At 45.3% G+C, this 15,491-nt stretch overlaps 1 protein-coding gene across 3 annotated transcripts in view; it reads left to right on the plus strand.

The window, feature by feature from the left end:
• LOC118360454 (copine-8-like) overlaps nt 1-3,600 on the plus strand; it is a 228,852-nt gene extending 225,252 nt beyond the window's left edge. For all 3 annotated transcript variants that reach the window (XM_052484728.1, XM_052484726.1, XM_052484727.1), the window contains one exon: nt 3,113-3,600. In XM_052484728.1, coding sequence (XP_052340688.1) covers nt 3,113-3,334 — 222 coding nt within the window. In that variant the 3' untranslated portion in view covers nt 3,335-3,600. The remainder of the gene's footprint in view (nt 1-3,112) is intronic.
• Nucleotides 3,601-15,491: the final 11,891 nt, after the last annotated feature.

Raw genomic sequence — 15,491 nt, forward strand, 5'->3', positions numbered from 1 at the left:
TCTCTCTCTCTCTCTAACTTCCACCTGTCACTTCTAATGACCCCTACTCTCTGTCTCCTCTATATCTGTCTCTCTCTCTCTACCTTCTAATGACCCCTACTCTCTCTCTCTATATCTGTCTCTCTCTACCTTCTAATGACCCCTACTCTCTCTATATCTGTCTCTCTCTCTAATGACCCCTACTCTCTCTACCTTCTAATGACCCCTACTCTCTCTATATCTGTCTCTCTTCTACCTTCTAATCTGACCCATACTCTCTCTATATCTGTCTCTCTCTACCTTCTAACTGACCCCTACTCTCTCTATATCTTTCTCTATATCTACCTTCTAATGACCCCTACTCTCTCTATATCTGTCTCTCTCTACCTTCTAATGACCCCTACTCTCTCTATATCTGTCTCTCTTTACCTTCTAATGACCCCTACTCTCTCTATATCTGTCTCTCTCTCGCTACCTTCCACCTGTCACTTCTAATGACCCCTACTCTCTGTCTCCCTCTATATCTGTCTCTCTCTACCTTCTAATGACCCCTACTCTCTCTATATCTGTCTCTCTCTACCTTCTAATGACCCCTACTCTCTCTATATCTGTCTCTCTGCCTTCTAATGACCCCTACTCTCTCTATATCTGTCTCTCCGACCCCTATCTTCTATATCTGTCTCTCTCTCTACCCTAATGACCCCTACTCTCTCTATATCTGTCTCTCTCTACCTTCTAATGACCCCTACTCTCTCTATATCTGTCTCTCTCTCTTCTAATGACCTTCTAATGACCCCTAATGACCCTCTCTCTCTATATATCTGTCTCTCTCTATACCTTCTAATGACCCCTACTCTCTATATCTGTCTCTGTATCTGTCTCTCTCTACCTTCTAATGACCCCTACTCTCTCTATATCTGTCTCTCTACCTTCTAATGACCCCTACTCTACCTTCTAATGACCCCTACTCTCTATATATCTGTCTCTCTATATCTCTCTCTCTACCTTCTAATGACCCCTACTCTAATCTCTATATCTGTCTCTCTCTATATCTGTCTTCTAATGACCCCTACTCTCTCTATATCTCTCTCTACCTTCTAATGACCCCTACTCTCTCTATATCTGTCTAATGACCCCTACTCTCTCTATATCTGTCTGTCTCTCTACCTTCTAATGACCCCTACTCTCTCTATATCTGTCTCTCTACCTTCTAATGACCCCTACTCTCTCTATATCTGTCTCTAATGACCCCTACCTTCTAATGACTCTCTCTACCTTCTAATGACCCCTACTCTCTCTATATCTGTCTCTCTCTACCTTCTAATGACCCCTATTCTCTCTACCTTCTAATGACCCCTACTCTCTCTATATCTGTCTCTCTCTCTACCTTCTAATCTGTCTCTCTCTACCTTCTACCCCTATATATCTGTCTCTCTCTATTCTAATGACCCCTCTGTCTCTCTCTACCTTCTAATGACCCCTACTCTCTCTATATCTGTCTCTCTCTCTACCTTCTAATGACCCCTATCTGTCTCTCTCTATATCTGTCTCTCTCTCTACCTTCTAATATCTGTCTCTCTCTACCTTCTAATGACCCTACTCTCTCTATATCTGTCTCTCTCTACCTTCTAATGACCCCTACTCTCTCTATATCGTCTAATGACCCCTACTCTCTCTATATCTGTCTCTGTATCTTCTAATGACCCCTACTCTCTCTGTATCTGTGTTCTCTCTCTACCTTCTAATGACCCCTACTCTCTCTATATCTGTCTCTCTACCTTCTAATGACCCCTACTCTCTCTATATCTGTCTCTCTGTATCTTCTAATGACCCCTATTCTCTCTGTATCTGTGTCTCTCTCTACCTTCTAATGACCCCTACTCTCTCTATATCTGTCTCTCTACCTTCTAATGACCCCTACTCTCTCTATATCTGTCTCTCTCTCTACCCCTTCTAATGACCCCTACTCTCTCTGTATCTGTCTCTCTCTCTACCTTCTAATGACCCCTACTCTCTCTATATCTGTCTCTCTACCTTCTAATGACCCCTACTCTCTCTATATCTGTCTCTCTCTCTACCTTCTAATGACCCCTACTCTCTCTATATCTGTCTCTCTCTACCTTCTAATGACCCCTACTCTCTCTATATCTGTCTCTCTCTACCTTCTAATGACCCCTACTCTCTCTGTATCTGTCTCTCTCTCTACCTTCTAATGACCCCTATATCTGTCTCTCTATAATGACCCCTGTCTCTCTCTCTACCTTCTAATGACCCCTACTCTCTCTATATCTCTCTCTACCTTCTAATGACCCCTATATCTGTCTCTCTCTAATGACCCCTTCTAATCTGTCTCTCTCTCTACCTTCTAATGACCCTACTCTAATGACTATATCTGTCTCTCTCTAATGACCCCTTCTAATGACCCTCTATATCTGTCTCTCTATTCTAATGACTCTCTCTCTGTATCTGTCTCTCTCTACCTTCTAATGACCCCTACTCTCTCTATATCTGTCTCTCTCTACCTTCTAATGACCCCTACTCTCTCTGTATCTGTCTCTCTCTACCTTCTAATGACCCCTACTCTCTCTATATATCTGTCTCTCTCTCTACCTTCTAATGACCCCTATTCTCTCTCTATCTGTCTCTCTCTACCTTCTAATGACCCCTACTCTCTCTATATATCTGTCTCTCTCTCTACCTTCTAATGACCCCTATTCTCTCTCTATCTGTCTCTCTCTACCTTCTAATGACCCCTACTCTCTCTATATATCTGTCTCTCTCTCTACCTTCTAATGACCCCTATTCTCTCTCTATCTGTCTCTCTCTACCTTCTAATGACCCCTACTCTCTCTATATATCTGTCTCTCTCTCTACCTTCTAATGACACCTACTCTCTCTATATCTGTCTCTCTCTCTACCTTCTAACTGACCCCTACTCTCTCTATATCTGTCTCTCTCTCTACCTTCTAACTGACCCCTACTCTCTCTATATCTGTCTCTCTCTCTACCTTCTACCTGACCCCTACTCTCTCTATATCTGTCTCTCTCTCTACCTTCTAATGACCCCTACTCTCTCTATATCTGTCTCTCTCTCTACCTTCTAATGACCCCTACTATCTCCGTCCCCGTGCAGTTTGTCCCGTTCAGAGACTACATGGACCGGACAGGAAACCACGTGTTGAGTATGGCCCGGCTAGCCAAAGACGTCCTGGCTGAGATCCCTGAACAGCTCATCCTCTACATGAAGAATAGAGGTATCAAACCCTGTCCCCTGCCTCCACCCAATGAGGAACCAGGCCCTGAGGACCAGGACCACACCCACCCCTATCTGAGCCCCACCCCCACTCCCATCTGAGGCTCCAACCTTGGGGAAGTAGTTTCAGGGTAGGGTGGGTGGTGCACCCCCTCATGGAGAAACGAAATGTGGAAATGCTTCAAGGCACATTTTCCTCCATCTTTACATATTCATCTGGTTGTCGTGCTGAACAAACTCTATTTTCTTTGGAACGAGACTTCAGAAAGACTGCTTTGAGCAACAAAAAAAGCTGAAGATTGGGGAGTTTTACTTTTGAGTTTCAACGCCTGATTGGAAGGGTGGAAAGGGGGATAAGGAAGAGAGGAGGAGAAGAAGAGAAGAGAAATGTAAAGGAATGTTAGGCGTTAGATGTCAAAGTGGTGACGTAATGGGTAGTATACCCTGAGGTAGAGAGGGAGGTTTTTTGAGGTCATTAATTATTAGAACGTGCCAGTCATGTTTGTGCATATGATACCTTTTAGAGTGGTTGTGTATATGGGACTAAGAAAATCATCTGTATAATGATTTATTTATTGTAAAAACTACAGTATTTATTCATGGGGGATGGGGATCCTCATATTTTCCCATACCAATTGTTGGGGTGATCAATGCTATAAATAATTGTTTATTTCTACTTGAGTTAGTACTGTAATATAAAGCATGTTTATAATTAGATAATGTCCAGCTGTTTAGGAATAGTTAGGAACGATGAAGATGTTTGATATGTTTGACTGTAACAGTTATTCAGAGGACCAGCTGTTTGTGTGACAGTTTACCTTCATGCACCATATATACAAAACGTACTTACCCGACACATATTCAATGTGTATCAATAAAATGCACTATAACAGGACAAATAAAAAGCACAAATATCATATACAAAGCATTGATACTGAAGTATATATCACAATTATATGCAAGCTAACCAACAGCTACCACAACCAGATACAATGGAAAGGACTGATATAATTCATTTCTTCCAGTTCTAGAATATCATTGTTGATGATAATCTATTTACTTTACATTCTACATTCTTTAATATTATAATTCATCTAGTTATGCATGAACGTAGCCACATCTTCAAAGGCCTGGAATTTACATAGCATTTACATAGTATTTACATAGCATTTGCATAGTATTTACATAGCATTTACATAGCATTTACATAGTCGTAGTATGTGGAGGGAATGCCATGTCGTCTATAAGATCCTTCTCATTATATTTGCTGTGGTCGGTGTTGTTGTTTCTGTTGTGATTGTTCTTCATCCCTTGCGCACCGTGCCATGGATATTAGGGCAGCGGGTGTATAACAGTGAGAATGTACTAAAAAGTTGGTATAATGTTAGTTTGGTTTCTTCAGTTCGATGTCAAGTCAACCACAATACTTTTTTTTTTTGTTGGACTAGATTGTTTGTTTTTGAACCGGATGGGAAATACTTTGAGAACGGCATAATAGAACAATTGGAAGTATTGTAGTAAACTGTATATTAATTGTGTTTATAACAAGTCATTAAAAGGGAGTCAATATATAAAAAGCAACTGCACAAAGAGCAGTTGAAACCATGAACAATCTGTTTTCCTCACTTCAACTGGAATACTGATAGATTTCCAACTCGCTGCCAGGGATGTATGGACGTCTTTAATTGAAGTTATTGATGTATAATGTGACCGACTGGGGTTCGAACCCGGGTTTGCTAAGAACTGCAAGACTGTATTAGCCCGCTAAGATAAACCCTAGCCATTAGCTGAAGGGGCCAACACAAGTCTTCTCGTTTTGGACAAGGTTACTCATAACACGAGCCTGGTTCTGAACTGCCTCTGTTACACTGTATGTATCAAGACAACTTTCAATTGGTATAATGCCATCTATGACTTGTTGTTATTTTGCCAAATGAAGTTGTTGGCATATTAAATACAGCAGAGCAGCATAACCATACAGCATAGCAGCATAACCATACAGCAGAGCAGCGTAACCATACAGCAGAGCAGCGTAACCATACAGCAGAGCAGCGTAACCATACAGCAGAGCAGCGTAACCATACAGCAGAGCAGCGTAACCATACAGCAGAGCAGCGTAACCATACAGCAGAGCAGCATAACCATACAGCAGAGCAGCGTAACCATACAGCAGAGCAGCGTAACCATACAGCAGAGCAGCGTAACCATACAGCAGAGCAGCGTAACCATACAGCAGAGCAGCGTAACCATACAGCAGAGCAGCGTAACCATACAGCAGAGCAGCATAACCATACAGCAGAGCAGCGTAACCATACAGCAGAGCAGCGTAACCATACAGCAGAGCAGCGTAACCATACAGCAGAGCAGCGTAACCATACAGCAGAGCAGCGTAACCATACAGCAGAGCAGCGTAACCATACAGCAGAGCAGCGTAACCATACAGCAGAGCAGCATAACCACACAGCAGAGCAGCGTAACCATACAGCAGAGCAGCGTAACCACACAGCAGAGCAGCATAACCATACAGCAGAGCAGCATAACCATACAGCAGAGCAGCATAACCATACAGCAGAGCAGCGTAACCATACAGCAGAGCAGCATAACCATACAGCAGAGCAGCATAACCATACAGCAGAGCAGCGTAACCATACAGCAGAGCAGCATAACCACACAGCAGAGCAGCATAACCATACAGCAGAGCAGCATAACCATACAGCAGAGCAGCGTAACCATACAGCAGAGCAGCGTAACCATACAGCAGAGCAGCGTAACCATACAGCAGAGCAGCATAACCATACAGCAGAGCAGCGTAACCATACAGCAGAGCAGCGTAACCATACAGCAGAGCAGCATAACCACACAGCAGAGCAGCGTAACCATACAGCAGAGCAGCGTAACCATACAGCAGAGCAGCGTAACCATACAGCAGAGCAGCGTAACCATACAGCAGAGCAGCGTAACCATACAGCAGAGCAGCGTAACCATACAGCAGAGCAGCGTAACCATACAGCAGAGCAGCGTAACCATACAGCAGAGCAGCGTAACCATACAGCAGAGCAGCGTAACCATACAGCAGAGCAGCATAACCACACAGCAGAGCAGCGTAACCATACAGCAGAGCAGCGTAACCATACAGCAGAGCAGCGTAACCATACAGCAGAGCAGCATAACCACACAGCAGAGCAGCATAACCATACAGCAGAGCAGCATAACCATACAGCAGAGCAGCATAACCACACAGCAGAGCAGCATAACCATACAGCAGAGCAGCATAACCACACAGCAGAGCAGCATAACCATACAGCAGAGCAGCATCACCACACAGCAGAGCAGCGTAACCACACAGCAGAGCAGCATAACCACACAGCAGAGCAGCATAACCACACAGCAGAGCAGCGTAACCACACAGCAGAGCAGCATAACCATACAGCAGAGCAGCGCAGAGCACTATCACCACACAGCAGAGCAGCGTAAACCACACAGCAGAGCAGCATAACCATACAGCAGAGCACTATCACCACACAGCAGAGCACTATCACCACACAGCAGAGCACTATCACCACACAGCAGAGCACTATCACCACACAGCAGAGCACTATCACCACACAGCAGAGCACTATCACCACACAGCAGAGCAGCTATCACCACACAGCAGAGCAGCGTAACCATACAGCAGAGCACTATCACCACACAGCAGAGCACTATCACCACACAGCAGAGCAGCTATCACCACACAGCAGAGCACTATCACCACACAGCAGAGCACTATCACCACACAGCAGAGCAGCGTAACCACACAGCAGAGCACTATCACCATACAGCAGAGCAGCGTAAACCATACAGCAGAGCAGCATAACCATACAGCAGAGCACTATCACCACACAGCAGAGCACTATCACCACACAGCAGAGCACTATCACCACACAGCAGAGCAGCATAACCATACAGCAGAGCACTATCACCACACAGCAGAGCACTATCACCATACAGCAGAGCAGCTATCACCACACAGCAGAGCACTATCACCACACAGCAGAGCACTATCACCACACAGCAGAGCACTATCACCATACAGCAGAGCACTATCACCATACAGCAGAGCACTATCAACCATACAGCAGAGCAGCTATCACCACACAGCAGAGCACTATCACCACACAGCAGAGCAGCATAACCATACAGCAGAGCACTATCACCACACAGCAGAGCACTATCACCACACAGCAGAGCAGCATAACCATACAGCAGAGCACTATCACCACACAGCAGAGCAGCGTAAACCACACAGCAGAGCACTATCACCACACAGCAGAGCAGCATAACCATACAGCAGAGCACTATCACCACACAGCAGAGCAGCGTAAACCACACAGCAGAGCAGCGTAACCACACAGCAGAGCAGCATAACCACACAGCAGAGCAGCGTAACCATACAGCAGAGCAGCGTAACCATACAGCAGAGCAGCGTAACCATACAGCAGAGCAGCATAACCACACAACAGAGCAGCATAACCACACAGCAGAGCAGCGTAACCACACAGCAGAGCACTATCACCACACAGCAGAACAGCGTAAACCACACAGCAGAGCAGCATAACCATACAGCAGAGCAGCATAACCACACAGCAGAGCAGCATAACCACACAGCAGAGCAGCGTAACCACACAGCAGAGCACTATCACCACACAGCAGAGCAGCGTAAACCACACAGCAGAGCAGCATAACCATACAGCAGAGCACTATCACCATACAGCAGAGCAGCTATCACCATACAGCAGAGCACTATCACCATACAGCAGAGCAGCATAACCATACAGCAGAGCACTATCACCACACAGCAGAGCACTATCACCACACAGCAGAGCACTATCACCATACAGCAGAGCACTATCACCACACAGCAGAGCACTATCACCACACAGCAGAGCACTATCACCACACAGCAGAGCAGCGTAACCACACAGCAGAGCACTATCACCACACAGCAGAGCAGCGTAAACCACACAGCAGAGCAGCATAACCATACAGCAGAGCACTATCACCATACAGCAGAGCAGCATAACCATACAGCAGAGCACTATCACCACACAGCAGAGCACTATCACCACACAGCAGAGCACTATCACCACACAGCAGAGCACTATCACCACACAGCAGAGCACTATCACCACACAGCAGAGCAGCTATCACCACACAGAGAGCACTATCACCATACAGCAGAGCAGCATAACCATACAGCAGAGCACTATCACCACACAGCAGAGCACTATCACCACACAGCAGAGCACTATCACCACACAGCAGAGCAGCTATCACCACACAGCAGAGCACTATCACCACACAGCAGAGCACTATCACCATACAGCAGAGCACTATCACCATACAGCAGAGCACTATCACCACACAGCAGAGCACTATCACCACACAGCAGAGCAGCTATCACCACACAGCAGAGCACTATCACCACACAGCAGAGCAGCATAACCATACAGCAGAGCACTATCACCATACAGCAGAGCAGCGTAAACCACACAGCAGAGCACTATCACCACACAGCAAAGCAGCGTAAACCACACAGCAGAGCACTATCACCACACAGCAGAGCAGCATAACCATACAGCAGAGCACTATCACCACACAGCAGAGCAGCATAACCATACAGCAGAGCACTATCCAGACAGAGCACCACACAGCAGAGCAGCATAACCATACAGCAGAGCACTATCACCACACAGCAGAGCAGCGTAACCATACAGCAGAGCAGCATAACCACACAGCAGAGCAGCATAACCACACAGCAGAGCAGCATAACCACACAGCAGAGCACTATCACCACACAGCAGAGCAGCATAACCACACAGCAGAGCAGCGTAACCACACAGCAGAGCAGCATAACCACACAGCATAGCACTATCACCACACAGCAGAGCAGTATCACCACACAGCAGAGCAGCATAACCACACAGCAGAGCACTATCACCACACAGCAGAGCACTAACACCACACAGCAGAGCAGCGTAACCATACAGCAGAGCACTATCACCACACAGCAGGGCAGCGTAACCACACAGCAGAGCACTATCACCACACAGCAGAGCAGCGTAACCATACAGCAGAGCAGCGTAACCACACAGCAGAGCAGCGTAACCACACAGCAGAGCACTATCACCACACAGCAGAGCAGCGTCACCACACAGCAGAGCAGCATAACCACACAGCAGAGCAGCGTAACCACACAGCAGAGCAGCGTAACCACACAGCAGAGCAGCGTCACCACACAGCAGAGCAGCATAACCACACAGCAGAGCAGCTTAACCACACAGCAGAGCAGCGTCACCACACAGCAGAGCAGCGTAACCACACAGCAGAGCAGCGTCACCACACAGCAGAGCAGCGTAACCACACAGCAGAGCAGCGTAACCACACAGCAGAGCAGCATAACCACACAGCAGAGCAGCGTAACCACACAGCATAGCGTCATTGGCTCTGTCTCTTTAGTCCGACCGGGTTAACCTCCCATAGAGGGGACACAGCAGATGGATAGCATCTGTCTGCACTATTGATTGCCAAGTCTTTTTCTACAGTGGAAGGAAGTGTGCATAATGATGTCTTCTTCTCTCTGTTTAAAACACATGAAATTGCCTTCATGCCAATGCAATGCCAATACGATATAGACTACAGTCACAAAACCCAATATTTTCTCACAGATAGGTCGCAACAATGCAACATCCCAAAACAAAACCTACAGTATGGAAACGGCCTTTTGCATATCCAGATTCAATTCTCCTTTTTTTACATTTTTGTTAGCAACCGTTCCCTTCCTATATTATATTATTATTATATTATTGAACATATGATTCCCAATGTCTAGAATGGTAACCATTTCATATGTACAGTAAAGCCAACCGAACAAAAAATATATACTATTATTTACTTGTATTATTATTGCATCTTAAACAACAGATATGGTATGTACGGTATGTTCCTACATGAGTGCTATTATGCTTTTGTATTAAATGCCAATGACGCCACGGATCTATTGGAGTGATGTTGTGGCAGTATAATGTTCGTATGACAGGGTTTTGCTATACATTTTCAAAGTTAGCATTTGTTTACAATTTAGATAGACTGACTGAAGCTATATTTACATTGCCTCAAGGGTATGAGCAAATATTTATGAAAAAGTGTTTTGTTGATCGGTCTCTATTTCGTGTACTGGGCGATAATGGACGCGGTTTGAGCGTAGAGCATACAATTCTAAAGAGATAGGTAATTGTAGTTAAATATTTTTATTGTTATTTTGTCAAGTTCTGTTAAGATATTTTGTGTTGAGTTATAACAAAGCAATCGTGTAAGAGTATGCTGTTCAAAACCACTTTGAATCCTAACTGTGTACACAAACCCCGTAAAACGACTGGACTTGATATCCAAAAAGATTTCAAAAGATGTTCTGTTGAAATTAGCCTCTTTAAGGAAATGTGCATGTTCCTCTCACCTTACCGATGGCCTGTGATAGACAGGCACTTCCTGAGTGAGCCATTTGTATTGTAAGATGATGATTATATCTAGGGTAGACTGCAGTCATCTAGCATGTTGCATCCCTGCTTTTCCCTTTTGGTTTGTTCCTAGATGGGTACTGCGTTTGGTTATCCTTATTTATACTCTGCCCTTCCGGGGGTGTTTACAGCATACTGTAGACATAGAATGGCATGTCATTCTATGCCATTGTATATCTATGCTTTACAGTGTGTACCTTCCTCTTGGTCTCTGGTTTGCATGCTGATAATGAAGAATACTTTTCCAAACCAGACATTGGACTTGTTGGAATTGTTGTCATTCTGTGGTTTGTGTAAAATGCATTGTAATGGATTGCCTTAATAAAGTGATTGAAGAGTAATGAAATCATGACAACTTTTACAGAATGTAAGAGGGGGGGGGGTTATCTGATAGAGTTGATCTCAGTGAGTGTAGCCTCAGAGCCAGTCGACTTGTGACATTCTGACAACTTCTTGTCACTCATTGTCATATCATGTTTGGCTTGAAAATTACAGTAAACAGATCTGGGAGCAGGTTAAAGTGAATGCTTATCTTGAGAGGAGATGCTGGGGTTCCTCTTGCCAAAAAAATGAAACCAGTAGCTGCCCGTGTTAAAACAAACAACCTTAGATATCCCAGGCATTTTCATTCAATCTTTAGACTTCTATTTCAGGATTTTTCCGATGAATATATCCCCTAGGATTGATCTTACTTGTCCAATCACAACGCTTTTTTTCTGTGTCCCCTCGGCCCTCACAGCGTGCGTTCCCCTTTCAAATGTGTTTTCTCTCAGCAGCTTTAATGAGAGCAGCAGCTGGAACAAGAATAAACTGGAGAAAGTAGCCATGACTCTTTTCTGTTGTTTTATCAGTTAAACAAAGAGACAAAGAGCTACTAATGACATTTAACTGTCATGGGTTGATGAAGCATCTAGGTACCATTTAACTGTCATGGGTTGATGAAGCATCTAGGTACCATTTAACTGTCATGGGTTGATGAAGCATCTAGGTACCATTTAACTGTCATGGGTTGATGAAGCATCTAGGTACCATTTAACTGTCATGGGTTGATGAAGCATCTAGGTACCATTTAACTGTCATGGGTTGATGAAGCATCTAGGTACCATTTAACTGTCATGGGTTGATGAAGCATCTAGGTACCATTTAACTGTCATGGGTTGATGAAGCATCTAGGTACCATTTAACTGTCATGGGTTGATGAAGCATCTAGGTACCATTTAACTGTCATGGGTTGAAGAAGCATCTAGGTACCATTTAACTGTCATGGGTTGAAGAAGCATCTAGGTACCATTTAACTGTCATGGGTTGATGAAGCATCTAGGTACCATTTAACTGTCATTTAACTGTCATGGTTGAAGAAGCATCTAGGTACCATTTGACTGTCATGGGTTGATGAAGCATCTAGGTACCATTTAACTGTCATGGGTTGATGAAGCATCTAGGTACCATTTAACTGTCATGGGTTGATGAAGCATCTAGGTACCATTTAACTGTCATGGGTTGATGAAGCATCTAGGTACCATTTAACTGTCATGGGTTGATGAAGCATCTAGGTACCATTTAACTGTCATGGGTTGATGAAGCATCTAGGTACCATTTAACTGTCATGGGTTGATGAAGCATCTAGGTACCATTTAACTGTCATGGGTTGATGAAGCATCTAGGTACCATTTAACTGTCATGGGTTGATGAAGCATCTAGGTACCATTTAACTGATGATTCTTTGGATACTTACCTTTACCACCGGGGGGGGGGGGATAAGAGATAGATGGAACTGTAGTATACCATACACTACTGTCCTCTACCTTTACCACCGGGGGGATAAGAGATAGATGGAACTGTAGTATACCATACACTACTGTCCTCTACCTTTACCACCGGGGGGGATAAGAGATAGATGGAACTGTAGTATACCATACACTACTGTCCTCTACCTTTACCACCGGGGGGGGATAAGAGATAGATGGAACTGTAGTATACCATACACTACTGTCCTCTACCTTTACCACCGGGGGGGGGATAAGAGATAGATGGAACTGTAGTATACCATACACTACTGTCCTCTACCTTTACCACCGGGGGGATAAGAGATAGATGGAACTGTAGTATACCATACACTACTGTCCTCTACCTTTACCACCGGGGGATAAGAGATGGATGGAACTGTAGTATACCATACACTACTGTCCTCTACCTTTACCACCGGGGGAGGGGGATAAGAGATAGATGGAACTGTAGTATACCATACACTACTGTCCTCTACCTTTACCACCGGGGGAGGGGATAAGAGATAGATGGAACTGTAGTATACCATACACTACTGTCCTCTACCTTTACCACCGGGGGGATAAGAGATAGATGGAACTGTAGTATACCATACACTACTGTCCTCTACCTTTACCACCGGGGGGATAAGAGATAGATGGAACTGTAGTATACCATACACCACCGTACCATGTCCTCTACCTTTACCACCGGGGGGATAAGAGATAGATGGAACTGTAGTATACCATACACTACTGTCCTCTACCTTTACCACCGGGGGGGGATAAGAGATAGATGGAACTGTAGTATACCATACACTACTGTCCTCTACCTTTACCACCGGGGGGGGGATAAGAGATAGATGGAACTGTAGTATACCATACACTACTGTCCTCTACCTTTACCACCGGGGGGATAAGAGATAGATGGAACTGTAGTATACCATACACTACTGTCCTCTACCTTTACCACCGGGGGGAGGGGGGGATAAGAGATAGATGGAACTGTAGTATACCATACACTACTGTCCTCTACCTTTACCACCGGGGGATAAGAGATAGATGGAACTGTAGTATACCATACACTACTGTCCTCTACCTTTACCACCGGGGGGGGGATAAGAGATAGATGGAACTGTAGTATACCATACACTACTGTCCTCTACCTTTACCACCGGGGGAGGGGGATAAGAGATAGATGGAACTGTAGTATACCATACACTACTGTCCTCTACCTTTACCACCGGGGGGATAAGAGATAGATGGAACTGTAGTATACCATACACTACTGTCCTCTACCTTTACCACCGGGGGGGGGGGGGATAAGAGATAGATGGAACTGTAGTATACCATACACTACTGTCCTCTACCTTTACCACCGGGGGGGGATAAGAGATAGATGGAACTGTAGTATACCATACACTACTGTCCTCTACCTTTACCACCGGGGAGGGAGATAAGAGATAGATGGAACTGTAGTATACCATACACTACTTCCCTCTACCTTTACCACCGGGGGGGGAGGGGGATAAGAGATAGATGGAACTGTAGTATACCATACACTACTGTCCTCTACCTTTACCACCGGGGGGATAAGAGATAGATGGAACTGTAGTATACCATACACTACTGTCCTCTACCTTTACCACGGGGGGATAAGAGATAGATGGAACTGTAGTATACCATACACTACTGTCCTCTACAGTCAGAACAGACAGCTTTACACACTGAACCAAGATAGAAACGCAACATGTCTTTGGGTTTATATTTCTCTCAAATTTTTGTGCACAGAAAAACCTGTTTGCGTCTCTGTTAGTGAGCATTTCTCCTTTGCCAATATAATCCATCCACCTGACAGGTGTGGCCTATTAAGAAGCTGATTAAACAGCATGACCATTACTCAGGTGCACCTTGTGCTGGGGGACAATAATAGGCCACTCTAAAATGTGCACTTTTGGGGCCTCCCGGGTGGCGCAGTGGTCTAGGGCTAGCTGTGCCACCAGAGACCCTGGGTTTGTGCCCAGGCTCTGTCGCAGCCGGCCGCGACCGGGATGTCCGTGGAGTGACGCACAATTGGCCTAGGGTCCTCTGGGTTAGGGAGGGCTTGGCCGGTAGGGATATCCTTGTCTCATTGCGCACTAGTGACTCCTGTGTCGGGCCGGGCACAGTGCACAATAACCAGGTTGCCAGGTGCACGGTGTTTCCTCCGACTGGCTTCCGGGTTGGATGGAGCGCTGTGTTAAGAAGCAGTGCGGCTTGGTTGGGTTGTGTTTCGGAGGACGCATGACTTTCGACCTTCGTCTCTCCTGAGCCCGTACGGGAGTTGTAGCGATGAGACAAGATAACACGAAATTGGGAAGAAAAGGGGGTAAAATTATAATAAAAAGTGCAGTTTTGCCACACGACACAATGTCACAGAAGTCTCAAGTTTTGAGGGAGTGTGCAATTGGCATGCTGACTGCAGGAATGTCCACCAGAGCTGTTGCCAGAAAAAGGATTTTGAATGTTTCTACCATTAGCTATCTCCAACGTCGTTTTAGAGAATGTGGCAGTATGTCCAACCGGCCTCACAAACGAAGCCCACGTGTAACCACGCCAACCCAGGAGTAGCGTGGACCTGCACATCCAGCGTCTAAACCTGCGGGATCGTCTGAGACCAGCATCTGACTGAAGTTCGGTGTGGTGGGTACGCTGGATTTATCAAACTGTATGTGTAGACGGCTTGACAGAAATGGTAGCAGAAGGTGAATGTTGAACTTTTTTTGTACACACGTATCCAGATGGAGGAGTACTTCTGTCTGTAATAATACATCCAACCCAGACGACGCTGTTGGTGTGTTCAACATTCACCTTCTGCTAACATTTCTGTCAAGTTGGTTACGAGTACGAATGCTCTGCAACTGCCTCTGCAAAGCAATGCTGCGAGGCAAAACGCAGCGT

Source organism: Oncorhynchus keta, chromosome 28 (assembly GCF_023373465.1).
Source record: "Oncorhynchus keta strain PuntledgeMale-10-30-2019 chromosome 28, Oket_V2, whole genome shotgun sequence".
NCBI lineage: Eukaryota > Metazoa > Chordata > Actinopteri > Salmoniformes > Salmonidae > Oncorhynchus > Oncorhynchus keta.